Source organism: Rhinolophus sinicus, linkage group LG04 (genome assembly GCF_036562045.2).
Source record: "Rhinolophus sinicus isolate RSC01 linkage group LG04, ASM3656204v1, whole genome shotgun sequence".
Classification (NCBI taxonomy): domain Eukaryota; kingdom Metazoa; phylum Chordata; class Mammalia; order Chiroptera; family Rhinolophidae; genus Rhinolophus; species Rhinolophus sinicus.
Genome location: NC_133754.1, coordinates 101,405,748 through 101,433,716, shown reverse-complemented (window position 1 = coordinate 101,433,716; position 27,969 = coordinate 101,405,748). Strand labels below are relative to the sequence as shown.

Here is a 27,969-nt window from a genome sequence, read left to right as displayed (position 1 = left end):
CAGCAACTAGCCCTGGGCCTGGAAGATGGTAGGAATAATAACAATTTAATTGTACGTGAATCTCCTCTCGCCCAAGCTCAAAACCAGGAGTTCTCCTTTATTCTCCTCCGTTCCCTGCTCTCTTTCAACCAATCATACTTCCTGTTAGTTGTTCATTCGTAATATTCATAATGTTACCTCTTCCATTCTGTCTTTTCTATTCCCTCACCCACCATTTTAGTCCAGGTGCCATCTTAGTTTAAGCACCATCTTGCATTCAGACCATTAAATTTGTTACCTACCAATTATCTCCAGCTTGCTTCTCTACCTGCGTCTAGCTAGTTTCTTTCTTCAAACTTTCTTCTACAAAGCTGCCAGATTATTCTATTAAAACTCTGCACAAGTTTTGAGAAAGTCATCATTCTCTTAAAAAACAAAAAATACTTGCAACAATTCTCTGCTGAAAGCATCCAAATCCCTTTGGCTAACACCTCTTGACCCCTGTGTTCACAGTCCAGCATCTCTCAAAACTTTCCACCAAAGTCTCCTTTAGTCATAGAGGAAGGTGACACAAGACTGTTAAGGAGATTGTTTTCAGTCTTGTGTTTTATATTAAGAACTCATATGAATTTTGTGTTTTTATCACATAATATATCCATATTTGTTTTAATGTAGAACCGTTTTAGATTATAGCCATCCTGTAAAATTGGATGAATCCAATCTCCAGGGTCTAAGAAGATGTGCCCAGTTAAGCCGGTGGTTTGGGTATCCTCTAGCTCACCATGGAATGACATTTTCCACTCTGTCACAATCTCACAGTCTGTTCTCCTGAGCCCTGGTGAAGTCCCTTCTCCCTATCTCTGAATATTTGGGGCAGAAGTCACTGCCTCCGCTGAGATCCTACATCCATACTGCTGGTCTTACCCACTGTAGCTTGAACTATTGACCATCTGTTCATAAACAAAATTCTGTTCCCCCAAATAAAAGGAAGCCTTCTTGAGACAAAGACCCCCTGTTACACTAATGTTTAGCCCTCGGTGTGGCAGCTTTGATCTTTGAGAACAAACAGCAGTGTATTCTGTCTTCCTCATATGCTTTAAAGTATCTCTAATAGTTTCATTTTATATTGATTTTTTTTCTTTCTTCTCTTTTTCCTCTTCATTTACTGCCTTCTTAATGGCATTTCCTTCTCCTTTCCTCTTTCTTCAGGTCTGAGGAAATCCAAACACCGAGTTATCTCTCAATGATAGTTTTTCTGATGCTACGCTTTAAAATGCTTCCAACAGAACAGCAAAAAGAGCAATAAATAGCGGCTAATTTATTGATTTATTTGTATATATTTTGAGCATTTCATCAAGGTCTGGTCATGTGCTTAGAGCTCTATTTAGCTTGTTTCATAATAACGCAACTAGTTGTGACTCCCTCACTGAAGTAAAGTAGAACGTTCTAGAAAAGTACACAGGCACCTCTCAACTTCCTGGCAACTCACTTCCTTTCTCTGCCTGGCCTCTCCCATCTAATTTCTTAATAACAGCTTTACCACACGGGAAGAATGAAGTCAGAGAACTCGCGAAAGGAAGGGCTTTGACACAAAGGGTCACAATGAGATGAGGCTCAGGCATTAGTTATGCTTTCTGTGGTCCCCATTAACTGGGTGATTGAAGGGGAGATGGAAAGGATGTGTCAGTTGAATTGCAAAGTGTTATTGTGGTTTTTTTCCCCCCTCTCAGTAGGAAGAAATCACACACACACACACACCCTTTCCTCGGACCCTCCCCTCAGCTTTTTTCTGAAGCTGGAAATTACAAGAATCATCCAGTCTCAGAGTGTCAGTTGCATAATCCAGTCCTCTTTTCATGCATTGATAAGTTTAAATATAATTGGGGTGAAGGAGGGGAGTACGTGCCCAGGGAGGGTGGCCTCCCAGCTCGAGGTAAGAGTAGATATTTCCAGGCAGAGCTGTGGCCACGTTCTGGTTGCCATAGCAGTGGCTCCGAGGACCTGAACGTGTGTGCATGGAACTAAGTAATTGTGCACCAAATGTTCATTCTTTTGCCCTCTTGTTGATTGGCTAAGCAGTTATTTATTAATTTGAATTCTGAGAAGGCTTATATTTCATTATGTTCATGCGGTGGTTTCCAGTCTATTAATAGCAAGTTCATTTTTACAGCAACGTCAACTAGTAAGGCCAAATTCCATTAAAAATTTTTTCCAAAAAGTATGGAAAAAGAGACAAAGTGGTTGCTTTTCTACACATAGACCTTCTGATTTTCTTGAAGCCTGTGCTGACTTCTGTGAGACAGGGAGGAGTGTGCCAGTTTGCAGGGCTGCGGTAAATTTTCATACACGTGCTGCATTTGATCTGCTACCCATCAGCAGGTCATTAAGTGCTTAGGCAAGGATTGGAAGGAAAAGGAAGAATAAACTTCCCCTGGGACCTGGGTCTATCGGTATGCCAAGCCAAATTTTTAATTTGGAGAGCAATTCTGCAGAAATGAACAGAAACTGCTGCCTAAACATTTTAATAAGAATAAGCCCCTGAGCCAATATGCAAGCAAGCACACTGCTTTCCAGTAATTTCATTTCTACAACCGTTCCACAAGCCGCTTCTCTCTCCATATTCAGATAACCCTTGCCTCTAGGGGGACCGTAAAAGTGATATTTTAATCATGTGCCACATCTGTGATCAGAAATACTTAATGAAACACTCTCATGATCGTGGTAATAAGCTTCAAAGACCTATTTTCCAGATTTAGACAAAACCAGTGGTAACTTTCTTTGGCACATTTTTCAGTATTGTCTGCAAGCAATCACAAATTCATACCTACGATAAGTGCTAGGGTGAGGGCCAGCGCGTGTTTCAGCTGTGAGGCCTGCTGGCTCCAAAGAACATGTACATCAGTGTTGTCCAGCAGAAACATAATGCAAGCTGCATGTGTCATGTAAAATTTCCTAGTAGCCACATCAAGAAACGCATACAGAAACAAGTGAAATTAATTCTAATAATACATTTTACTTAACACAAGAGCCACGAGATTATCATTTCAGTGTGTAATCAATATCCAAACACTATTAATGAGATATTTTACATATTTTTTGTTTTTGCATTGAGTCTTTAAAATCTGGTGTGCATTTTACACTTACAGCATGTCTCCATTGAGAGCAGACACATTTCAGGGCTGGGTGGCTACGTGTGGCTGGTGTTGGGTGGTACGGCTCTAGAGTGAAGGCCTTCTGAAAGGGTGGCCTGCAGCAGCGGCTTCAGGAGAGGCCTGAGGTTCTTACCGTGTTTCCTCGAAAATAAGACCTAGCCAGACCATCAGCTCTAATGCATCTTTTGGAGCAAAAAATAATATAAGACCTGCTCTTATTTTACTATAATATAAGACCCGGTTTTTATAATAATATAATATAATATAATATAATATAATATAATATAATATAATATAATATAATATAATATAATATGTTACCAGGTCTTATATTAATTTTTGCTCCGAAAGACGCATTAGAGCTGATTGTCCGGGCTGGTCTTATTTTCGGAGAAAACGGTAATAAGAAGGTTTAATTCCTGAGCCTTATCCTTGACCTGGGGATGGCGCTAAGGAGTTTGCATTTTTAACAAGTTCCTTAACTGGGGCTTCATGTGCTGAAATCTGAGAACATTTGTTAGGCTCCCTGTCCAAAATTTGCTCACAGCCTTCATCACCACCCCACCCCCACCACACGGTCACAGGTACCAGGAGACACCATCCCACAACCCAGTCTATTCTGTCCTTGGCTCATCGAGTATGTCTTGAGCACTGGTTTTATGGGTTATATGCCTGGACTGCTCTCGGCCCTGGGGACAGAGTGATAAACAACACAGGCAAAGTCTCTGTCCATTCGAAGCTCACGGTCCAGTGGAGGAGACAGACAGTAAATAAGTAAGCAAAGGGGTACTAATGTCAGGTGGTGGTAAGTACAGAGAAGAAAAGGAAGGGTAGGAGATGGTGTGTGGGGTGGAGAAGGACTGGGCTTCTGTGCAGACGTGATGTGGTAGTCCTGGAGGGCTCCCGGAGGAGGTGTCCATGGGAAGCCACTGGATGAAAGGAGGGGGAGCGCGGAGCTGTCTGGGGGAAGAGAATTGCACTGGAGCAGCCACAGGCTGGTGTGGCCATGTGGCTAGTGCCGGGCGAGCAGGAGGAGGAGTGCGGAGAGGACGCGGGCACCCACCAGCGCACAGATCCCACAAAGCCATGCCGAGGCCTTAGGGGTTTGTCCTAAGAGCAATGAAATGCCCTGCTGGCTTTTAAGCAAGGGCATGTGACATAGAGCTGATGGAGAGGCCATGGACGTTGTCCAGCAGTGAAGTGACGTTGGCCCAGGCAGCAGGGTCATCATGGGGATGGTGGGCAGTGACCAGCTGTGGGATGTACATCGAAGCAGAGCTGAGGGAACCTGGTAGGACAGTTGGCCGCAGGGTGGGAAGGAGGAGAGGAATGGAGGACCGCACCATCCTTTGAGGCCAGAGTGGTGGGTGGGACATGTACTGAGATGGGGAAGGTGTGGGGTGGCGGGTGAATACAAAACTTCCCAGATTCCCTCTTCACAAACAGGGAAGAGGAAGGAGGAATCCCTTATTATATGTCTTAACTTCACCTGGACTATCACTGCTGTGTCCATGGGGGACATAAAAGGTTAAGAAACTTTGCTGTCCTCAGGAGTTGGAGGGAACCCCAGCCTCCTTCCTCAGAGAGCTCCCTCCAGGTGTTCACATGTACAAATTCACACACACCCTGCTTCTGCCCAGAGCTCCCACGCTCTCTGTCCCCCAGCTCCCTTTGGTTCCTGTGAGAGTGGATGGCAGGCGAGGCAGGCAGAGTCCTGAACTGACCCACACCCCGCACCGTCCCCATCCCAGGAGTGTGAGCAGCACCTGAAACATGATTTCACTACGTCACATCGTAAGCTCAAGGTGAAGGGATTTGGCAGATGAAACTAAGGCTCCCAAGCAGTTGACTTTCAGTTAAAGGGGAGCTTGCCCTGGGTGGGCCTGACCTAATTAGGTGAGTCCTGTGAAAGTGGGTCTATAGACTTGAGATGACAAAAAGCACCAAAGACGCCCTCCTGTTGGCCTCAAAGGAGAAAACTGCCATATTGTGGAGAAGTCCAGGTGTCAGGGCAAAGGAGAGGAGGGCTTAGTCCTACAGCCGCAAAACACCTACAGCCAATAATCAATGATCAAGGAAGAGAACCCTGAGCCTCAGCCGAGATCACAGCTCAGGCTGACGCCTTGATTACAGCCTGAAGAGACTCAAAGGACCCAGCTCAGCCATGAGGACCTCTGACCCATGGAAACTGTGCGATGGTAAACGTGTGTGGTTTTAACCCATTACGTTTGTGGGACTTTGTTATGCAGCAATAGAAGACAAATACAATCAGCGAACAATAATAAATATAATAAATATGGCAAGGATAGATAATAATATTCAGCACTTGTTATGTGCTAACCATTTTTAATTGCTTTATCCCACTAGTCTTCCCAACAACCCCATACATTTGGCACTGTTATGCTCCCAATTTAACACAGGTAAAAACTGAGGCTCAGGGAGAAGTCCCAGAACTGAGGATGTGACAGAGCAGGGACTCGCCCAGGCCTGGAGCTCTGAAGACAGAGTTTGACCACTTCCACTGCTGTCTTCAGGTAGAGGAGCTCCGCTCCTGAGACCCTCTGCTTCGAACCTGGGACGCCTGCTCCAGCCGCGATTCAGCCCCGCGTGCCCTTGGTCACGCACGCTCCACCCAGGCCGCCATCCGCAGAGCCTCTGATGGGCCATCTCATCATTTCCTCTCCTTGCACTCTGAGGTTCCATGGTCAGGTTGAACAGCGTGACCTTTAGGAGCTAAAATGTCCCCAGGCTCCTGGGGGAATACTCTGACCTAGCCCACCCTTAGGGTGATCAACTCATCTTGGTTTCCCCAGGCCTGTCCCAGTGTGAAATCTGAAAGCCCCACCTCCAGGAACCCCCCAACCCCAGGGACACCGGAACAATCAATCACCCTACCACCTGCAAACCAAGCCCAGGCTGAGGCTGGCCTGGGGGTCATTACCACCCTGCAATTTGCTGTGCTTTCCTCACCAAGAAGAAAAGAAATGGCTGGCTAGGATATTCGAGTCCTGCTCTTGACAGGGAGGTAGGAGGGGAACCAGCTCTATGAAAGCGACTGGCGCCAAGAAGCTCCTGCTGGGTTGGGTTTGGCAGTGACAGCCCAGGGGCTTCAGCCTGGACCGTCAGACAGGCCAAGAAACTATGTCCACGAGGGGCTTTCCCCCTGAATCCAGAGGTCTGCTGCCTTGAGCATTACACAGGAAGTACATCGACCCGACAGCACACAGGCCGCACTGCATGTCTCTATCACTCCACTCCCTAATCAGGCAACTCAGGGGAACCCGGGGGAGGATAGGCCCCTGGATTCGCCCCCTCCGTCTTAAAACCGGGACCCTCTTGAGACTCAGTTTGGCGGTAAGGACGATCACCTATTGCTAGTCACCACAACTGACACCTCAGTCCTGGTGAGTTGACTCCCCTGTAGGAGCTGGCTTCTCTCTCTCAGGTGTCCTGGACTCTTGGCCACCTCCGGCCATCTTCCAAACTGTGCTCTTTGTGCCAAGGGACACCAGGTGTGGCAGTGGTTAGACCACTATGAGTCTGTCCACAATATGGAAAATGGCTCAACACACATAATTTAGTAAATACTGTCAGCTGGTAATCCATGAGCTCATTCATTCATTCACTTGTTCAGCCAATATTTTGGGGCACATACAATGGGCCTGGCGTTATCACAGGCACTGACACCGAATTACAGCACATTTCAAACTGAATGCTGTGATGAGTGCTGGGCACAATGCTAGACATAGGATGCCAACCTAATCCTCAGGGGTGGTAAGTAGGGGTGCACAATCCACAAAAGATTCTTAAGGTAGCCTGTTTGTCTACAGTGTATTTTTTTTTTGGGGGGGGCACTATCTGCAATTTATCTCATTAAAACCATTGGGGAAAAACCCATCTTAATCTCATAAAACTCACACCTACAGTCTCCTACAAGATATCACTTTACAGGATGTTTCTTTGAGTTCTCAAATAGTTTGAGTCATGGGGTACCTGTTATGTGCCCATCTCTGAGCTTGGCACAGGAAAAGTAAAATAAATAGGAGACATCAGGGATGTTCAAGAGCTAATGACTTGGTGGGGAAGAGTGACACATCTTAATAAATACCTTTACATTGTAAGGAGGACTTGGTTGAGCTGTGATGGGGTGCTGTGGGCGGTCAGAGGGCAACACTAGACAAACCTGGAGTCAGGGAAGGCTTCCTGGAAGTGGCAACACTTCAGCTGTACCTCTTCTGTTCCTCTGTTTAGTGGTATTTACTTGTATTGGCTCATTAAGAAATGTCAAATAATACATGAAAATATAAACAAGAGGCTAAAACTTACCCAAACTCTCTTCACCCAGAGATAATCACAGTTGACATTTTGGGGAATACCCTTCCAGGTGTGTGTGTGTGTGTGTGTGTGTGTGTGTGTGTGTGTGTGTGTAGTGTATGTTTTATTATCATTATTTAGGTTGAGAAAAACAAACTACTTGTTCAACTGTAGCAATAGACCCACAGAAAAACTCAACCACCAGCCTAAAACATGTCTCTGTATTTTATTTTAGGAAAACATAAATCTGGTCCCAAAACATCTTCAGAAAGCAGGATAAGTCAAGGAGCAAACAGAGAGGACCTGAGGAACAAATCCAGGGCCACTGCCATTTTCGAGGGCAGAGCTGACGCAGGTATTTTCTTCCAGGAAAAGCTAGGTTAACTCAAGATGCAGAGCCCAGATGGTCATTAGATCTATTTCCTTTCTGAAGAGGAGCTGCATCTCTTCAGAGGCTGTGTTATGACGACGTCTAGGTGTTGATCAATGAGAACACCAACCCTGCGCTCAGCGGACAGTTAGGGGATGAGCAGCAGAGGGGAGATGGTGGTGGTGATGGTCTTTATGTAGTTTTCAAAGTCACTTCCGAAACAGAGGATGAGGTAATAGTTGCATATACCAGCAACGGACATGAGGAACAGAAACAGGATGATACGTTTCCCAAATATGTAGCCGGGTGTGCTGGAAAAGAAGGAAAAGCAAAACTGTACAAGCAGCACAAATTTCACCCCAAAATAATGTTATCACTTTGAGATACACGGGGTTTAAAGTACAGCTCCTTTTACTCAAGGATGCCTGTGGGGACAGAGCCCCAGAGAGCAGTTTCCAGGTTCTTGGCCTCACGTGGAGGGGTGCTGGCTCAGGTAGTAGATGGCCATCAGCTGTAACCATTGAGCCATTGGCCACTAATTATAACTGCCGCAGCTATGTTGGGGAGTCGAGGAGAGTCGAGGGAAGTCAGAAAGTCGGTCGGTTGGCAGAAAAACGGACAGCAGGTCGCACGTCGTGTGAACCCAGCCTCCAGTGAGACTATAATGGTATCACTCCCCTACCTATGGCTCCGTGGGTGTTCCTTGTTGGCCTCACCATGTCCTGCGTTCTTATGTGGGGAGTGGGACCAGAGACCCCACATGACACCCCACGTGACAATGCCCCATTTCCTTAATGGGAAGAATGTCATAGCTGTTAGTTGTCACTGAACATATTTCAAAACCAAGCTAAAAGTGCCCAGACCTCAATCCCCTCGTCGTTAGGGCTCTGCTGTCAGTGCCTCTGTGCTGCCCTGGTTTCTTTCTGAACTTCAGCTCCTTCGTGGCCAAAGGTGCCGGGTTCTGCTGGTCACCAAGCATTCTGGCTGGGGACGGGGAACCTCATGGATCATTCAGACCCTCTCTGTGCAGCTCCTCTCCAGGAGTGCCTGTAAGAGCCTTGCTGGCAGCCGTGCATAATGCAGGCCTTACGGACCTCTAGGAGAGGGGGGATGATTTAAGTGAGCCAACAAGGCTAGAGGAATGTAAAAGGTGCTTTGGCATCTGAGGGCTCCACCTGCCTGGGAATAATTCATGTTCACTCCAGTGAGAGCTGGGCCCCCAGCAACGGAAGACAAGCATTTTAAGTGCATGGAGGGAGAGAGGCTTTTTATACATTCATATCCTTCTATCAAAGGTTTGGAATCCTAAGCTGGGGTCAAGAGCATTTCCCCAGGGAGGTGACCCCCTTTGTGCACAGTGGCCACCCCGGCTTCCTCCCCCATCTGCAGAATTCTGTAACCGCTGCACTGGGTCCATCTGGGTAGCACTAGTCAAGTCCAGCCAAATGGCCCGTTAAGGCTGTTAGTAAGGACCCCGGCGAGGGGATCCTTTGACAACCAGGACCCTCAACAAGCACAGCTAGCTCAGCTACACAGGTGAGGTGATGCTGCTGAGCTTGTTTCTTGCTATAATCAGGGAGAGCAAAATTTGGTGTCCACGGGTTTAAAGTTAGAAATTTTATCTTTTTGAAAGGGGTCCCAAAGGCTCACAGTGTAATCCACAATGTTCCCATGTCAAGCATTTGAGAATCATTCAGCAGTTGAATCTCCTTGCTACTCAAAGTGTGACTTGTGGGTCAGTAGCACAAGGAGCTTGTTAGAAATGCAGGACCTCAGGCCCCTCCCGGATCTACCCTATCAGAACCTGCATTTTGACAAGCTCCCTCTGTGACTCCCAGGCACGTTCAAGTTTGAGAAGCACTGCCAGCTGAGGCGCCCCTGCTCCCTGGCCATCTGTATTCTTCTCTCCTTGGCTTCCTTGGTTCACAGTCCCGCTTATGAAGTGAGATGTCCTATCTCTTTTTTGGGGGGAAAAAAGTGTGATCCCAAAAGAGAGGGTTCTGGGCTGAATTGAGTGCTGCTCAAATTCCTACGTTGATGTCCTAAATCCCAGTAACTTAGAATGTGACTGTATCTGGAGGTAGGGTATTTAAAGAGATAATGAAGATGAAATGAGGTAACTAGTGTGCACCCCGCCTCAATCTGACTGGTGTCCTTATAAGATTTGGACACAGACATGCACAGAGAAATGACTATGTGAGGACTCAGGGAGAAGACGACCCTCTACCATGTTTTCCCAAAAATAAGACCTAGCTGGACCATCAGCTCTAATGCACCTTTTGGAGCAAAATTAATATAAGACCTGGTCTTATTTTACTATAAGACTGGGTATAATATAATATAATATAATACCAGATCTTATATTAATTTTTGCTCTGAAAGATGCATTAGAGCTGATGGTCCAGCTAGGTCTTATTTTCAGGGAAACATGGTACATGCTAAGAAGAGAGTCCTTAGGAGAAAGTAACATCCAGACCTGTGAGACACTAAATTTCTGTTGTGTGAGCCACCCAGTCTGTGATACTTTGTTCTGGTGGCCCTGGCAGACCAATACCGAGTTACCTGCTAATGCTGATAAGGAAGTGAAAACAAAGCAAGGGAGTCTGTTTTTTTCTGACAGAGAACAGAGGGTTCAGAGGGACTCAATTGTAAAAAGTCAAATTTATCACATGAGTGAGGCCACCATGTACTCATTACAGAAACAAGAAAAAATGATTTGCGAAGCTGTTTCAAAACGTGCTCAAGATAACTCCGTGGTGAGGAAAGAAATGGTGGTGCCTCTGGATGGCATGGTGACATTCTTGAATTTGGGTAGGATTTTTCAAAGGAGTCAAAGCATACCACTCCCAAAGGAGACGGCCTGTGGTGCTTTAACTCTTCCCAGGACGTGAAAAGGTGTAAAAGGTGAGAACTCAGCACACACCCAGCAGGTGCAGGGCTGAGTGTGAACGAGGCCCCCAGCTGGTCTCTCAAGCCTAGAACTGGGCTATGGCCCTGGGGGCTGACAGGACGTGCAAAGACGGAGACCAGAGCTCGTGTAGTGAGGAAGGGTGCAGGGGAAGAGCAAGGGGCCTGACGGGGCACATACTGCATGTCAGACTTGGAACCAGCAAGACCTCACTTTTATTGTTTCTAAGAAATGATGCATATCCCAGGCCAGAAAAAGCTACAGGAGTTCATCACCACCAAACCAGTGTTACAAGAAATGCTAAAGGGGCTTCTTTAAGTAGAAGAAGGGAAAAACAAACATCAAAACTATGACTAACAAAATGGCAATAACTACATACCTGCCAATAATTACTTTAAATGTAAATGAATTAAATATTCCTATCAAAAGCCAAGGTGGCTGAATGGATAAGAAAACAAGACTCTGACATATGCTGCCTACAAGAAACCCACTTCCAATGGAAAGACACACAGAGACTGAAAGAAAAGGGATGGGAAAAAAATATTTCATGCAAATGAACATGAAAATAAATAAGCTGGGATAGCAATATTTATATCAGAGAAAATACACTTTAAAACAAAAGCTAGAATAAGAAACAAAGAAGGACATTTCACAAACAATGGCCAAGATATGGAAGCAACGTAAGTGTCCATGGACAGACAGATGGATAAAGAAGAGGTGGTACATATATACCATGGAGTATTACTCAGCCATAAAAAAAGAATAAAATCTTACCATTTGCAACAACATGGATGGACCCAGAGGTTATTATGCTGAGTAAAATAAAGCAGACAGAGAAAGACAAATACCATATGATTTCACTTACATGTAGAATCTTAAAAAACAAAATAAATGAACAAAACAGGAACAGATGGAGACTTTTCCTAGGTTCAGAGAACAAACTGATGATTTCCAGGTGGGAGGAGGGTTGGGGGGCTGGGTGAAAAAGCTGAAGGGATTAAGAAGTACTGATTGACAGTTATAAAAACAGGGATGTAAAGTACAACACAGGGAATATAGTCAATGATATTGTAATAACTATGTGTGGTGTCAGATGTGTAGTAGATTTATCAGGGTTATCACTTTGTGAGTTATATAAATATCTAATCACTATGCTGTACACCTGAAACTAATATAATATTGAATGTCTGTCATAATTGCAAATTTAAAAATATATATAAATAAATACATATATAAACAAATAAACAAACAAATCAATAAGTAAAAGTTGATGCTTGGTTCTCTCTAAATGGTGTGGGGAAGGTCAGAATAAAATTATTAAGCATTTGTAGGGACCAGGCATTTTATATCTGTGACTTCATTTAATTCTCAGAACAACTCCATGAGGTATGATTAACCTATTTTCCAGGTGGCGAAACCAAGAACAGACAGGTTAAGTGATTTGCCTAAGGTCACACAACCAGGAAGAGGCAGAGTGGAAATTCAACCCTGTGTGTGAGGCCAGAGTCCTGCTCTTGCTCCCATAATGACTCCCTCCAGGTTCTGGAGACTAGGATTTGGTTATCAGTTTTGAAATAAATGTGCCCACCCCCACTCCCAACACACCCAGCATAAAACCCACAGGAAAACATAAAAGAGGCATTGTGCTAAACAAGTCCCATCTCCAGTGTGCCTAAAAGTTCCAGGAAGAGGAGCTGTGGTGTGAGGGAGGTGAACCCAGGCATCCGGAGACCTGAGTTCCAGCCTCAACTCACTGCTGTGTGGCTTTGGGTGACTTGTCAACCCTCTCTCATCTCACACAAAAATACACGCAAAATATGGGTAGAAAAAGAAAACTTCATGGTCTCTCTGGCTTTAAAATTCTGTTCCTTTCAATGAGGAAATATCACTTTAAACCTAGTAACTTCTGAAGAGAATAAAAATTGTAAGATCCATGAGAGGAGGACACAGTCCCCTTTGTTCTGCAGTAAATCAGAGCCTCCATAAATGTGTGTCACGTGAATGACTCATTCTCAGAAAAGAGGCAAGAGCAGCCCTAGGTGGTTTCCAGTGTCTGTGTGTATAAGACTCACCTAAAGAAGTTGTGAAGATACAGATTCCTGGGCCCCACCCCAGAGATTCTGGGTCTACAAGTCCAGGGTGGGGCCCAGGAAACTGTATTTTGAATAAGCACCCCAGGTGAGCCCGGTGCAGGTGGCTTTCACTTTGGAAACACCAGCCTGGGTACCCATGCTCTCCCCTGGGGGTTCCAAAGGAAGCAAGTTCATCCTCCAACTCTGGTGACGTAACCCCCTGGCCCATGTTTGGAGGTGAGGGAGCAGACTCTACATAGTGACGCTAAGGGGGAAATGGCTGCGAGGAGTGAGCAAGCCACGAGGAGGAGGCGGAGCTGGGCACCCTGAGTTCATGGGCCTCCCCACTCGCCCACCTTGGCCCACCCGCCACTGAGCTGAGAACTTCAAATTGCAAAGAATTTAGTGGGGGTTCCAACAGGGGATAGGGCTCTGGGGGACAGAAAGAGAGAGCAGCCTAGTGCCAGCTGGTGAAAGGAGGTGATAAAAGTCAGGTAGTCTTACAAAATAATGCCGACTGCCATTGAGTTTGGGCCCAGGTAGTAGCTTAGGATGAACGGGGAAGAAACCAAGATTCATCCTCAACTGCTGTGTAGTTAGGGAGGCCACAGACGACCTAACCAGGACAGGGAGAAAGGGGGTGGCGGTAGGATGTAGGGCTGAGAAGAGCCATAAGGTCCTGGGCGGGTGGGGGTGGGATAAAGGAGGGAGCCACAAAAATCCATGAAGGAAGAAGCTTTGGTGGGGGAGACACACCAAGGACGTCTTCCTTACTCACTGGACCAAAAATGACACTGCAGTTTCTGAAGGGGACAGGGCCAAGCAACTTCTGGGGAGAAGCAGAGATGATCTAGACTCCAAGAGAGAAATTCTCGGGGAGGGATCTCACTGAGCAGTGCCTTCTCCATCTGTGAAGCCAAGAACTAAAGCAGATCCCGAAGGCATTAGGGCATAAGGCATCTGTAGAGTCTGAGTGTGACACAGCCCAGGGACAGGAGGGTGGACGAAAGGGAGTGGTCCACGATGGAAGATGGTATTAGCAAGTGGTTTCTAGAAGACGTAATTCAAAATCTCCTTGGACCTAGCCACTGAGCCCCTCAGTCTTGCATCCACCTCAGGCTATATTTTGGTCTGAATTAGGATCTCATCTAGTGTGTCATTTCTATCCATGACAACTGCTCAGAACTTCGTGTGAAGAAGCAGCATGAGGCCACATTTGGTCTCTGCAGGAAAGAGCACCGTGACTGATTAGTCACGAGTGCTGGGGACACAGGAGAGAGAGGTGAGGAGGGTCTAAACCAGCACAGCACTGGGGGAGGGGGAGACCAGGGAGGGATTTCAGAGGTTAGGCCATTTGCATTTCAACGAGTTCCAGAGAAAACATATTTTCAGATTTTAAGTGTATATTCTACTGTTTCTTTTTGCCACCTCTGTCTATTCCCGGGTGGTAATTACCTTTAAAATGAAAAGAGCCTGAGAGTAAATGTACAAATGTTGTCATGCTCCCCAGTTCATCTTAGAATTAAAGCAACTTTTAAGATCTCAGGCAAAGGGTGACGGACGAAGAGAAGAACAGTGACGGGACCAAATCCCTGGGATTTGGGGGAGGAAGGTGGGGCTGCCAGGGAGCCAGCCCACAGGAGCAGAACCCCCTTATTTCACTGATAGACTCACAGTTCACCACCACCACCCCGAACCTTTGACAGCAGGTAGCCCTGGGGAAGGCAGGATAGAGGCTTTCCAAGGTAAAAGCATAAAGACTATCACTTAGGGCAATGTTGATAAGGATAAGATGGTAATGGATTGCGGTTTGCGAGGACAAATAGGAAGACCACAGAGAGGAGTGAAGGGGCCTGAGCACAGGGAAATAACTGCTGGCAGGAGTCGTTCTCTGCCGGGCTGCCGCTCGCCATCCAACCACCCTGTCATTTAGCTTCGCAGGCTCCCAGCTCCCCACATGTAGTGCTTTCCTTCGTGACCTCCCCGGATGTCACTGCCTTTGTCACCACTGAAGGATGCGATTGGAATGGAGAGCCCATTAGCCTCTAGAGAAGTATGCTATTGTGAAAGATGGGGAGGCATGCGAAAACCAGACAAGGAAGAAGACGGAGGGGAAGGCCGGGTGGGGCGTGTGAGCAGCTGCCTCCCAGAACGTATTCCTGGCCCTCGCAGCCTGTCTGGTACGCTAGGAATCCTGTTCTCTTAGGCACACGGTCACTTGAGCATTTCTTCTGCAAGTGCCATCATTTATTTGACTACAATCAGATTTCCCAATCCAGGTGGAGGGGAAATGTCACTGCTGCTTTGGCACCATCTGTAAGCCATTCCATGGTGACTGTTTTGGTCCCCATCCTCTGCCTGTGATAGCATCTTATTTTCCCAACATTCCTTCTGCTGGTCCCCGGAAGATCTGTTACTCAGAGAGCTTATCACAAGGTGCAAGCTTTAGTTGTCGTGTCTCTAGGCAAACAATGAAATGTTTCACTCACTGGAGGCCTGGGGAAGCCAGACAGAGAAGCTCATTCAAACTCCAGACTGGGAAGGGTGGGAGTGGAGGGTGTGGGGTTGCAGGGAATGGGCAGCACATGGTGGTAAAGCATCCTTTGTGAGCCCAACGCCATGAGGAGGAAGTGTTTGACAGGCCAGAGTCCGCAGCGTTCAGGGAGAAAAGGCAGAGGGATCCTCGTCAGCCTTGCCCCCCCCCCCCCCCAGTGGTCCCCCAGCGTCCTGAATGCCAGGCGGAATATGGCAGTGACTGATCACTGCTCGTGCTCAAAAAGCCTGAAGAATCGCTCTGTGGCTTTGAAACAGCCGCAATGCCTACCTCTGAGTTCTCTCTCCCAAGTAGCCAACGAAGTACTTCTGCCTCACGAACAGGTACATCAGCCCAGCAAAGGCAGCAGGAACTACGGGAGGAAGGAAAACACCCGTGTTAGTTTCAGAGCCACCAGAACAGCTAAGACAAGATGAATCCAGTCACTGCACTGACTGTAGGTCACGGAGGCCTCGGGTGCTGACAGGCAGGGCTGATGTGAACTTCTGCAGACAGCGGCGGGTGGGAAGAAATCTGAGAACTTTGATAACGGTGGTTTTACTTTATACGGGTACCGCGGTATAGTGTACAAAGTATTTTCATATCCATCACCTAATTTGAATCCTTTCCACGTGACCAGTATCATCTTTTCTATTTCCAGATGTGGGAACTTGGGTTTGAGCAGTCCAGGGGCTTGTGTGAGAGAGTCAGGTGGTAGGTGCGCCTGTGTGTGTGTTGGGGGGTTGGGGGGGTGGGCAGGCTGACTTGAACCCTCAGCCCGGCTCTGAACTTGAGTCTCTTAAAAGGATACCCTTCACCTCTGGGCTTCCAGGCATCTCAATGCTCAACCTTCTAAAAAGATCTCTATGAGAGGAGATCCCCTTTGTATCGGAGCCTGCAAGGAACAGCCACTCGCAGTGCCCAAATAACCCTACAGTCCTGACACTTGGAGCTGAGTCAGAAAACCCAACCCCACCTGGACGGTTATGAGCTGGAGCTCCTAACCTTCTCTATCTGGCTTTCCCAGGCCTCTAGTGAGCGACACATTTCATTGTTTGCCTAGAGACACGACAACTAAGTACGGAAGTATCAGCTGTACTTAAGTCAGTCCACATCTGGACAAAGGGCCGGTTACCGCCTTCCTAACTCTCAGGAGCAACTGTGAGGGTCAGAGAGGGGCCTGGGTATCAGAGCACTTGGAAAACCTCCCAGCATTATTCAAATGTCAAGATAATTATGCTGAGTGAGCACTTTTTATATGTCAGGCACTGCCTGAGGCCTTTGGGTACCTGGGTCTCCCATCCTCCCAGCCTCCTGGCAAGGAGCACGTTACTGCCACCGTTTGGCAGACGGGGAAATGGAGGCTCCAGGAAGTGGGTCTGCCCAGAGTCACCTGCTGACCAAAGGACCCATGAGGACAGTCATCTTTTGCTAGACATCATCTCTGTGCCTGGCATCGTGCCCGGCACGTACTGGCTTTCAAAAACTACTTGTCAAATGAATGAAAATCATATAGGTGGGCCAACAAAGAGATGGAATTTGAAACCAGGCCTGAGCAAAACGTTAGCACCACCGTCAGCACCCTCAATACTTTACTGGGCTCCTGTGAGGCTGATGGACAGCAAAGTGCCGTTTTTGTGGACCGTAAATAGTCAGAAAGCGGCAGTCACGTGTGGTTCAATTTGGTACGTCCCAACCACTGTGTCAGGGCCACAGGCACGTTATCTCACACAGTCCTCCTGGGAATGCTATTCTTACTGTTTTACAAATGAGGAAACTGAGGTTTAGGAAAGCCGAGGCACAGCCTGGGGCCACAGCAGCAGTGAGTGGCCTCAAAACGGCCTCCAGCCTGTCAGTCCCCAAGACCTGTGTCTTTTCCACAACAGCACCTCCACAAATACTATTGTTAAACGACTGGTAAGAAAAACCAAAGGACAAAAGGAGCTGCTTGTGAGGCTCATCCTGTTCTCCAGAAGTCACAAAATTGTCACAATTCACAATCTGCCTTGGACAAAGTTTTTCCTGGTTTGTCCCATCTGGATGGCTCTGCACTAACTTACCAGCCCATTTCTCTTTCACTGGGAATTAAATTGAACAGCAATAGGAGTCAGGGAGGGAAATGGCTGGACTCATGCCGGGAACAGTGTATGACCCTGTGGACCTGGGCTGCCTGGAACCGCAGGAGGGGTACAGCGGGGTCAAACCTGGGCTCACAATGCTGAAGTCTGAGCAGGCCTCCTGTCCCCCTGGGTCTTGGGCCCCTTCTCTGTAAAGTAAAGGGCTTGGGCTACAATGATCTCCGAGGTTCCTTTCAGCTAAAAATTCTACCAGTCACTACTATGCGTATATTGATAAGACACAACAATTATCAAACAGGTTTACTGACACTTTTGTTCCCTGGCAACGCCAGCACTTGTTTCCACAGGAAATGCATAGTTCCAGGCTCTGACCCCCTGCAGACTCCCTGTGTATTTATTTAGCTAGAACAACTCTAGATTCGTCTACACCCAGGGTTATCGAAGACATAAAAGGAATCATAACTCCTGCAATGAGCATAGTTTAACTTGATTTTTCAAGCAGTGCCAGACACGTTTTTTATTTAACTCAGGATATAGAGTGGAAAATAAACAGTGAGCTTACAGCCACAAGGTATCCCGCGTGGCTCCGGCTGCCATCCCTCACCTCTCTCTCTGTCACTGCACCTGATTCTTTTCCTTCATGGCACTCTGGGCAAAAATGTATCCATTCACTGATTTTCTTGGCTCATCTCGCCAAGTGCTCTGTCTCACTACCATCTCTTTTTATTTACAGCTCTGTATCCAAGGTCAGGGTTTGTCACAGAGTAGGTGTTTAATATATACATATTATATAAATGAATAACGTGAAAGGCTACTTGTGAAAAATCCAGAATTTAGTGCAAAAGACCTGGGCTCTCATCCTGGTTTGTTATTTACCAGCTGAGTCACCTTGAACAAGTTACCTATCTCCCTAGACCAAAGTGTCCTCAAAAGTCATGGCGGGGAACAATATCTACTCTACCTACTTTGTAAAGTGGGAGATGGTGATATGGATTTAATAGTTCATCAGAGAATGCTAGTAGCCTCTTCTGGTGCACCTGCTGGCCACAGTGTGGAAACTGGCCAGGTCACGCAAAGCCTCCACCAGACACATTGCTAATCTCCAAAGGGGACCGAAAATATATAATGCTAGTTCCAATTTTAAATCCATTCTGGGAGTCAACTTGCTGAAGTCAAGACTGTGGGCTGCTGACAACCCAGGGAAGACTGGAGCCCTGAAATCTTCCCCGGGGGAGGACTGCCCTGCTGGAAGCTTGTCAGCGGGAGAGCCAAGAGACCGCAGTCCCAGAATAGATGCCTCCGGTGCTCTCAGTTGTAATGTCCTTGTATCTGAGCTAACATTGCTTAAGGATTCTGAGTCACAGTTAGCCTTAAACCACCCTGTCAGCAGGGCCACTCTCAACCAGGCCCCCGGGAGCAAGCATTAGCAATGCATTATTGCATCCCAGGCTTTGCAGGCACAGAGCCCGTGGAAATAGGCCTCCTGAGGGCTCTCACCTCTTCAGGGCTTCCCGCATCGGAGCTGGGGGTCAGGCAAAGTCTTTTCAACAAAGAGCCTGCACTGCAGCCTCCCCGAGATAGATGCCCATTTCACAGAGAGAACACACAGAGAGAAGCAGTGTTACCTTGGCTGCACAGCAGCCCCGCACTCCAGAGCACGACGAGGAAAGTGGGGTACGCGTCCACACAGTTTTGGCTGTAGAATAAATAAAGACAGAGAGGAAAAATCAGCAAACATTTACTGCCGTGTTGTCTGAAAATGACCTGAAACCTCAAGTGAATGATCACCACAGCACACAGGGCACGAATTCCATTCATAATTCCACATCCATCTACCTGCAAAGTCGCGACACTAGCCGCCATGTGAGAAGTGGACAGCGGTGTAAATCAACACAGGTTTGGAACCCATTTACTCTCCTCAGTGAAGCCCATCGGAGATCCGGTTTCTTGGCGGGTCCCCTTTGACAGAATCCCAGCTCCTAGCTGTGCCAAAGGGCTTCTGGAATGGACAAGTGGGCAATGCAGAGGCTGGGCTGTGACAGCGGCCGGTGGGGGTGGCTTCTTAGAAGCAGAGCTGGTTCACTCTTGAGGGGAATGGCAGAGGCTAGTTGGCCTGACCTGCCCTGTTTCTTCTTCATTGCAGGGGGAATGGCAACTTGACCTCTTCAAGGAACAGTGGAATGCCACTGCATGGCTGCCCTGCCTAATGTCCCCAGTGTGGACGAGCTGAGGCATTAGAACACAGTGTGACTGGTGACAAGGCAGGAGTAACGTCTCTCTCCAAACTGGTGGAATAGGATTAATGTTTGCGTTGGATCCCATGTTCAGAGAGGTTTCGATGTGGCCCTGTCAGACACCTTCTTTACAGCTGTTGCATATGGATGTGCCTGAAGGGAGCCCTCACCTCTCACACCGCGGGGGTTGGTTGGTGCCACCTCACATACATTCCCTACCCTCCTTTAAATGGATCCAAAATGCCTTCAATCACATCTTTAAATTTCTTCAGTTGATTTTGAGAATTAATACGCTGAAGGCCCAAATGTTAAAATAGAAATCTCAGCAGTTCAGCTGAGTGTTTCCAGGAGATCAGCCTGCGGGAATAGCCCTGAACTGGAGCGCTGGGTATGAGGGAGTGGGACCCGGGGACGGTGAGGGGGTGGGGGGCAGGAAATCAGTGTGGGACGACCCTACCCATGTGTCCATGAGTGGCTCAGTCTGCGTACACAGCAGTTTAGAAGCTGGGGGCCAAAGGGGCTGTCGATGAAAACTGGCAGTGGAGAGGACGCCCCCTCCATCTTCCGCATGACTAACTGAAAAACACTAGGTGAGGCTGAGGATGAAAGAGCAAGTGTGTCTGGAGCGCCATGAAGGCCTGTGCAGTCCAGAGCCCTCGAAGTCACTTTAATTCACAGAAGCCAACAGTGCCCCTGAGTGTGGGGCCTTCTCCCACTGCTCCCACAAAGCCCCTGACCCCTCAGGGTGGCTCCCATGCCGCATTTGCTTGTGCTGTTCTTGACAGTGTAAAAGCCCTTTCCTCGGGTGGCCATGACTTCCCCCACCCCACCGCCTACCCCGGGGACTCAGAGTCATTGCCTAGCCAAGCCCGAAGGCCCTCGCCAGCTCCCAGGGAAGGCTTCCTGTCCGACAGGCCTCTAGTTGCGGGCACTGAGGAGCAGCAGACATGCCTCCGGCTGAGCCCTCCACTTAAATACGGTCCTCATAGAGGGAAAGCTAGTGTTGGCATAACATCCATTCACATTTGCATGCCTAATAGAGATGGCAGCCTCTCCTTCATGGGGCTTCCAGGTGTTCTCGAACAGCTTTTTGATTCAAAAGCAAAGCAGAGAGGGGTAAAGCCACTGCATAATTCCCACATTCTCTCTGTTCTTGTCTGGTTGCTAAAGGTGACCAGTATTATGAAATGTACTGTGTCTCCCCCCAAATTTCCACCAAGGGGACTGCAGGGACAATGACTACAGGCTGCTGCCAGAGTGTCTGGCCTGTTGCTTCTGCGGCTGGAAAGTGAGGGGCGGATAGTTTTCCTGTGGGGCTCTAACCCCATAGGAAACTGGTCAACTCCGTGACTAATGACTGGCTCCCAGGCTTCTGGGACAAGTGGAGCTGTGGAGGTCTCTTCTCCCCGCCCCCAGGGCCCCGACTTCCTTTCTTTTAATGCTAGCACTTCCTAGAGATGGTGAGGGGGGTCCCCAAAGCCTCTCTCCTGGGAACCCCGCCTCCTGGCATTCTGAAGTTTGGCCCAGACAGATGTGTGGCCTTCAGGGCAGTCCTCGCTCCAGGAGGGGTGCCCATGTCCCCACTCTGTGAATCAGCAGTGTCAGGGTTTGGACTCACTTGGCAGTGTAGACCCGCTCAAAGGCAAGTGTCCCAGTCCTCTGGAAGCTCCGCCCAGGATGGGTCTTGCTTTCATGCTCCACCTTGTGGGCGAAGAACCCTGTCAGGAGAAAGGTGTGTTTGTCTGAGAACCAGCAGGCTTTGGAGCCAGTCATCCCATGTTAAATGTTACGTGTTTCCTTGACTTGACCTCCAAACAGCCCAAAATGTCCTCCATCAAATGTCATTTAGCAAAATTTTATTCAGCAGCCACTCTCTCCTACTCACTGTTTGTTGTTGGTGAGCAAGACAGAGCCCCCTTTCAAGGATCGTACAGTTGAAGGAAATAGACAAACAAGTAAAGTGGACGTGAATGTACAGTGAGCGACACTAAGAAGAGGTTGAGTGAGAACACGGTGCTATCGAGGGTCAACGGACGCAACTCAGCTCAGTGTTTGGGTCACAGAAGGATTCCTAGAGGAGTGACACCTAGGATAAAATCTGAAGAACAAGTAGGAATTAGAATGTCAGGGGACAACTCCACTGAGGTGGAATGGAATATAAAAGGTGTAAAGGCAAGAACTCTCCTTGGTTTTGTAAGTCCAGCTTATGACAGGGTGTGGAACCCCATAGAATTACAAATGAGGCCAGAGAGGTAGGTGGTGAGTTGTCCTTTCAGTGACATTTATCCATTATCACTTGCCACATGCAGACACTTAGCTGGCTTCCGAGAACAAAACACACAAGAGCCTTGGCCCGGGGAGCTTACGTTCTGGCAAGGATAGGAGACAGACCATACAGCAGACAAAATGCCTCGGTTACAATTACACAGTGTGCTGAGCTGTGGGCAAAAGAGAAAGTACAGCAAGGACGGGCCATTGGAAGTGCTGCTTGTGGCTAGTGAGCCTCAGTGAGGAAGCAGTAAGTGAGCGAGGCTTGGAGAAGGTTGCTGACAAGTGCCCACTCGGTTGAATGTTGTGACTGTGACCTTGATGGGAGCCACGTTAAGAAATTCAGAACTTATTTCCATCTCGAGAACACTGAGGAGTTATTGATAGGTGTAAGCTGAGGGATGTAATCAGAAAGCCAGCCCGTGTTTACTGTGGGGATGGTGAAGAGGGGCGAGACCAGGACCAGAGAGAAGATGAGAGGGAACTGATTAGGGTGACAGCTGTGGGACAGAATCCGGAGGCTTTGTCTATAGATTGGGTGTTGGGGGTGGGGAATGAAGATCTCTGCCCCTCCCCCATTTTATTCCTTTACTTCTGTTTCGAGAGTGAAAAGGGGGGAAGTGAGATTGTCAGGGACCCACCATCTTTTCATCACCTTCAAATTAACCTCCTCAAAAGATGTGGAAAGGATGTCTTATCAATTGTGCATGTGAGTAAAAGCCTTTCATGGTTTTCTGTTTCTCAAAAGTACACTCCTTCCCCAGCAACGGCCGTTTCAAGCCCATCTCTAGGGCTGGCTCCTATGAAGGAGGCACTCTGGTGGGTGCATGACAGAGGTTCCCTTACTGGGCCTTGTACCAACTCCGTGAAGTGGGCAGAGCTGTCCCTACTTTGTAGACAAGGACACTACGGCTCTGGGAGGCTAAATAACTATGTCACTGTCACTGCTGGGAAGCCATGAAGCTGGGGCTGAGGCCCAGCTGGCCCTATGAGGATGTGCTTTCCTGTCACTGACACACTGACGCTCACTGGTTAGATTTCATCAGCTCCACTGGGTTTAAGTACATGTCTGTCCGTGTACTTAATTCTGAATGTCTCTTCTGAGCATGGAATCCAGTAAAAAATTCTGAGCATTATCTTTCCAGACCCCAAGGTGATGTCCTGGGCCCTGAACATGTGAACTGAGGTAGTATTAAGACAGTTAGAGGTTATTTCTGCCACCAGCATCATGACTTGGTTGTACTTCCCTGAGCCGGCCCTTCTTCCTCTGCTTGCTCAGAGAACAAACCCCTTCCTCTTTCCCAAGGCTTGCCCTCTACCTGTGACCTTGACCCCATTCCTGCCACCTCTCATGTCTTTGTTTCATTACTGTTTTCCTCATTTCCTGAACTTTCAGTCTCTTTTCTTTCTCCTTCTCTTTACCCTGGAAACATACTCAGATCTTTCCTACCCTGAGAACACAACAAAAAGAAAGCTGTCTCAGTCCAATATTCTACTAGACCTACCTATCCTTCCTTCTAAGCTAAACTTGAAAGAGTTGGGCTACCTTTGCCCACTTCTCCCCACCCCTCACACCCCAACGCCTTGTTACCCTGAACTATGTTGCAGAAACTGTGCGTGCAAAGACCACTCACACACTTATCTTGGCTAGCTGCTAGCGTTAGGCCAAACCAGGGAGAGAAACAGGGACAGAGACAGTTCCTGAGAACTGATAGCACACTGGGTACTGCTGCCATCTTACTTATGTCATTTCATGCAAGGCCTTCAACCAGCACACATGAGTCCGCTTCTCAGCTGAGGAAACAGAGGGTCGGAGAAGTTAAATAGCCTTTTCGGGACCGCATAAAAAATCGTGAGATTTTAGTTAACCACAAAGTTAGTATGAGCCAGCAGTGTGACTGTGTAAAGACAGAAGCAGCAGGCATACCTAAGCTTTTCCAGAGAACAAAAACAGGACCCGTGAATAGAAATTATAGGGCAGCTCTCAGCTCAGTATTAGAAAGCGCGTCCTGAGTGGTGAGTACGAGCGAATGCAACTGAGTGAACATAGTGTGAGTGTCTACTCTCTGGAGTAGGTTCGAATCCCAGCTTTACCACCACGGGCTCTAGACCCTCCAACCAATGGTCTAGCATCTGCAAGTCCCACTGTGCTTCTCTGTACAATAGGAAAAATAATAGCATATATTTTGCAGGGTGCAAGGATTGAACGAGAGAATATTATGCCCAGCACGAAGCACTGTGCCACTCTCACTACACTGGACAATGGGCAGGGCACTCTGAGTGGACTGTGAGCTCTCCCCTGCAGGAGTGTCGCGGTAGGAGCGTTGAGAATGGTGTAAAGAAGGTTTCCATACTGGGGAGCTCGAGTGCACAAGCCTGCTGCTACAGCCCGTCAAACCCCAGGCTGGGTGCTGAGACCGCACAAGAGCCCCCCTGTGAGTGTGTGTGTTGGGGTGGGAGTAGCAGGGAAAGGTGGGTGCTCCCCACCAGGTCTATTTCCCTCTCTGTCACAATTGTCACAGACCCCTATGACTGCAGGGCCATCGTGTGCCCTTTCTTGGCTTCACAGCAAGAAGAGAGCTGAGGAAGTTGCTGCTCTTAGAGGAGAGAGGATGATGCTAACTCCTGCCACAGGCCCCTGCCATCAGAAGGGCCACGGAAACAGCCCTTCTGCTGGAGGACACCTTTCCTCTGCTGTCACCAGTCAGGCTCAGTGCCCCTCCTCTCGGCTGACCCTCTTCTTCCAATCTAATAGTTTGGCTTCCTGTGGAAGGCACTTTCTCCGAATCTGTGTCCCAGGTTTGCTCCCTGTCAAAATACTGGGCAGGAGAAGTTGGAGTTTCTGCAGATGTTCTTCATAGGACACGCAACTATCTACACTCCCTGGGAACCAGGCTTGGTTGGTCAGGCCCAGGTTTCTTAGAACGATGGATTTTAAGCTTGTTCTGTAAACCCACAACTGCGTTCTGCTGGATCAAGTAGGACGCGGGCGACATGTTCACAGATCTTGATGACTAAAGAAAGTTGGCGAGGCAGAGGAGGAAGTCCCTCCAGGCAGCCAGGCCAGCCTCTGCGGGAACTGAGCTCACACGCTGTCCCCAGAGCCCGGATGCCACAACCACACAGACACACATGGACTGAGCTGCTTTGTCTTGGGACAAAGACAAAGTATGCAGCGTCTGGCAACCATATGTAAACAGTTCTTAAAACCAACAGGAAGGGAACAGAATGGCATTTGGGGGGAGGTGGCCAGAGGGATAACAGCACTATTTTGCATGTTTTCCGAACTCTGTAAGGTTCATCTGTGGCTGCTACACTGAGGTTAATTAGAATTGCAAAGACAGGCTCTGGACATACATTTGGGCCTTTGTGAAAACAGGCAGAGGTGTCGTCTCCCAAGTCACTGGAATTTTTCTTGTTTCCCTACAAGGCACATGTAACAGTTACAAATGAAAAGGTCCCACGGTGAGCTGTGTGCTGCATGGGAACCCAGGGCTGTGCCTCAGGGGGTGGCAAGGGCTCATGTGGCCTCAAAAGGGGCAATTTGTCCCTTCCCCAAGCACGGGTGGGACAACGCTGTACGATATCACTCTGCCTCCACATGGCTGGAGCTTCTCACTGAGGGCTGGGGAGGGACAGAGGCTGTGAAGGGGGAGAGGGCCTGTGGGGACTGCCCAGCATGAAAACGTCTGCAGCCCAAAACATAACTCTGTGCTTGTCCACACTTGTATGTCCCCCCCAGGAAGCCTCCATCCCACCCATCAGTGGGTGGGGCTCTGTGAGTGAGGCCAGGGTGTGCTGTCCTTATCTACCTTAAATGGCCTGGAGATTGTGATTAGGACCCAGACATTTGGCTATCTATAATCCATCCCCCCCCCCCCTTGAACCTTAGAACTTCTTAATCCCATCTGCCAAAAATAACTAAAACGTTATCATCTAGCTCAAGTCTGCTCACGGTTGCTATGCCAATGCAGAAAAGTCCAGTGCCGCCTCCACAGCCCAGGGCCAGGTATTGGGGCACCTCTGTTGGGAGAGATGAAGAGACTGTTGTCACAACAGGAACCACTGCAGTTCCGCCCTGAACTCAGAGGGCACTGGCTCCTGGCCACTGGTACTCGTCAGCTATGTTGATGGGTATGTGGGGAAGGGCTGAAGGGGGACTCTGCCTTGAGCTTAACCAGCAGTGCCCACCACCCGTGTCACTGCCTCCACAAAGAGCTTGTCACAGGGTTCCTGCCCACCCTGCCTGCTCGTCTTCTCCCAGTGCCCTTTCTCTCTCTGGGGGCAGGGACCCTAGCTGCCTGCGTCCCCATGTACCCAGGACACTGCCTGGCACAGAGTGGGGTCACTATAGGTGTGTGCAGGTGGAATGAAGAATCTTTTGCTCAGCTTCAAACTGAGGGAGCCCGGGCATGACGCCTACATGAAATAGCAGTGGCTTGAAGAAACAGTCGCCTAAACAATCCAATTGTTCCCTTCAGAGCTGCGATGCGACTGAAAACGTTTGGGTCAGAAAGCTGCAAATGTTGTCCCATAGATGTCATGTCCCTGGAATGTGCGAAGTTGGGCCTTTGGTGTAGGGGGCCAGGGAGAAGCCTTCCTCAGTGCCCGAAAGGCGAATCACCGGGCTTTGTCCACACTCTAGTTGGGAGAAAATATCAGACTATCCCAAACTGGTTACATATTTAAATTCCCAAAGTGTGATGGTGTGTGGACATTCAGCCCTTCCCATTATGTTACAGAGCTGTCCTTCGTAAGTACCCTCCTATTTTCTCTATCTCAATAAGTTGCAAAACAGAAAGCCACTGGGGTTACTTACAACAAGAGTCTGAGGAGCCCCAGCTCAGAACCTTCAAGACAAAGTCCTACACGGCCCTGCCTTGTGCAGCTCTACGTGTTCTGCTTGGTGGTTTTCAGTGATAGCAGGGCTCGTGGAGATGCGAACCCCAAAATGGAAAGTCTCCCCCCTTCTCATTTATGTAAGTATATAATCATATGAAAAATGCTTCAGAAATTATGCATTGCTAGGGGAAAAAAAAGTATTACAAAACATGTTTCTTCAAAAGAAAAAAGCAACACAGAGAGGTAAAACTGATAAGGTGACTTCCCTTTCACACCCCCCAAATTCACTTCTTTTTTTTCTTTTCTTTCTTTTTTTTTTTAAGCCTACACTTGACTGGTCACCTCAGATGCACTGGAGTAAAGCTTGGTGTCTAAGTGAACATGTATCTCACTTTCCCTTTCCAGGCGTCTTGCCTTCCTCTCTGGCTGCATTAATTAACAGTTAAAATGCTGTTGCAGGCACGTCAGGGAGGGTTTTTGTAAAGTCTCCAGGTTGCCGCCCTGGCACTAAAAACATGATTAGTTATCAACATTAAAGTGAAAGGAAGAACAGGACAAGAAAAAAAAACCTCATCCGTGCAGAAATGCACACAACTCTCTCTATACATTCAAACAAGAAGCAAATGGAGAGAAAGCAAGCTGTGCACACGCACACACAGAGATCTGTGTCAGGCTGACTATCAAACAACTGGCAAAGACTATCTCCCCTGTGTGCCACCCCCCGCCTGAGTGAGCTTCCCTTACCGTTCTGGACCACGCTGATGAGGGTGACGATGGCCAACAGGACAATATTGCCCAGAGTTTCCTGGTCCATGTTTGCTTCAGGCTGCCCAGCGAGGACTGTTCAGTGGCACCCAGGCTGCACTGTGCAGAAAGGGGAAGTGAGGACCTGTGCCCTGCCTTTCATCATTAGAATTTCCGAAGGCCCCAGCACAATTACTCAGTGCCTTCTCTCTCTCTTTCTGTTTTTTTGTAACTAGCCACTAAAGTGCCCTGGCTCAGTGTGACCTGCCAGGCTCAGCAGGGCTCAGCAGAGGAACAGGAAGGAAAGAAAAATAAAACTTGTTTTATATTTATAGAGCACCAAACAATCTGTGCCGCAAGTACTGTCATTCTTCCCTTGAATTCCTAGAAGAAAAGGAGTACTTGACGCGTGGCAGGGTGTGGTCACACAGCAGCCTAGCCGTCTGTCCCCTCCAATCTTTCCCTAGGGAAGGAA

General features: G+C 48.1%; 1 protein-coding gene across 1 annotated transcript; it reads right to left on the bottom strand.

Moving 5' to 3' along the window:
* Positions 1-7,652: 7,652 nt before the first annotated feature.
* Positions 7,653-27,756, bottom strand: ALOX5AP (arachidonate 5-lipoxygenase activating protein). The gene is made up of 5 exons (XM_019736425.2): positions 27,495-27,756; positions 21,259-21,358; positions 19,032-19,102; positions 15,620-15,701; positions 7,653-8,126 (listed from the first exon to the last, which is right to left on the bottom strand). Exons 1-5 carry the CDS (start codon positions 27,562-27,564, stop codon positions 7,964-7,966), a joined length of 486 nt encoding a protein of 161 aa, XP_019591984.1. The 5' UTR covers positions 27,565-27,756; the 3' UTR covers positions 7,653-7,963.
* Positions 27,757-27,969: the final 213 nt, after the last annotated feature.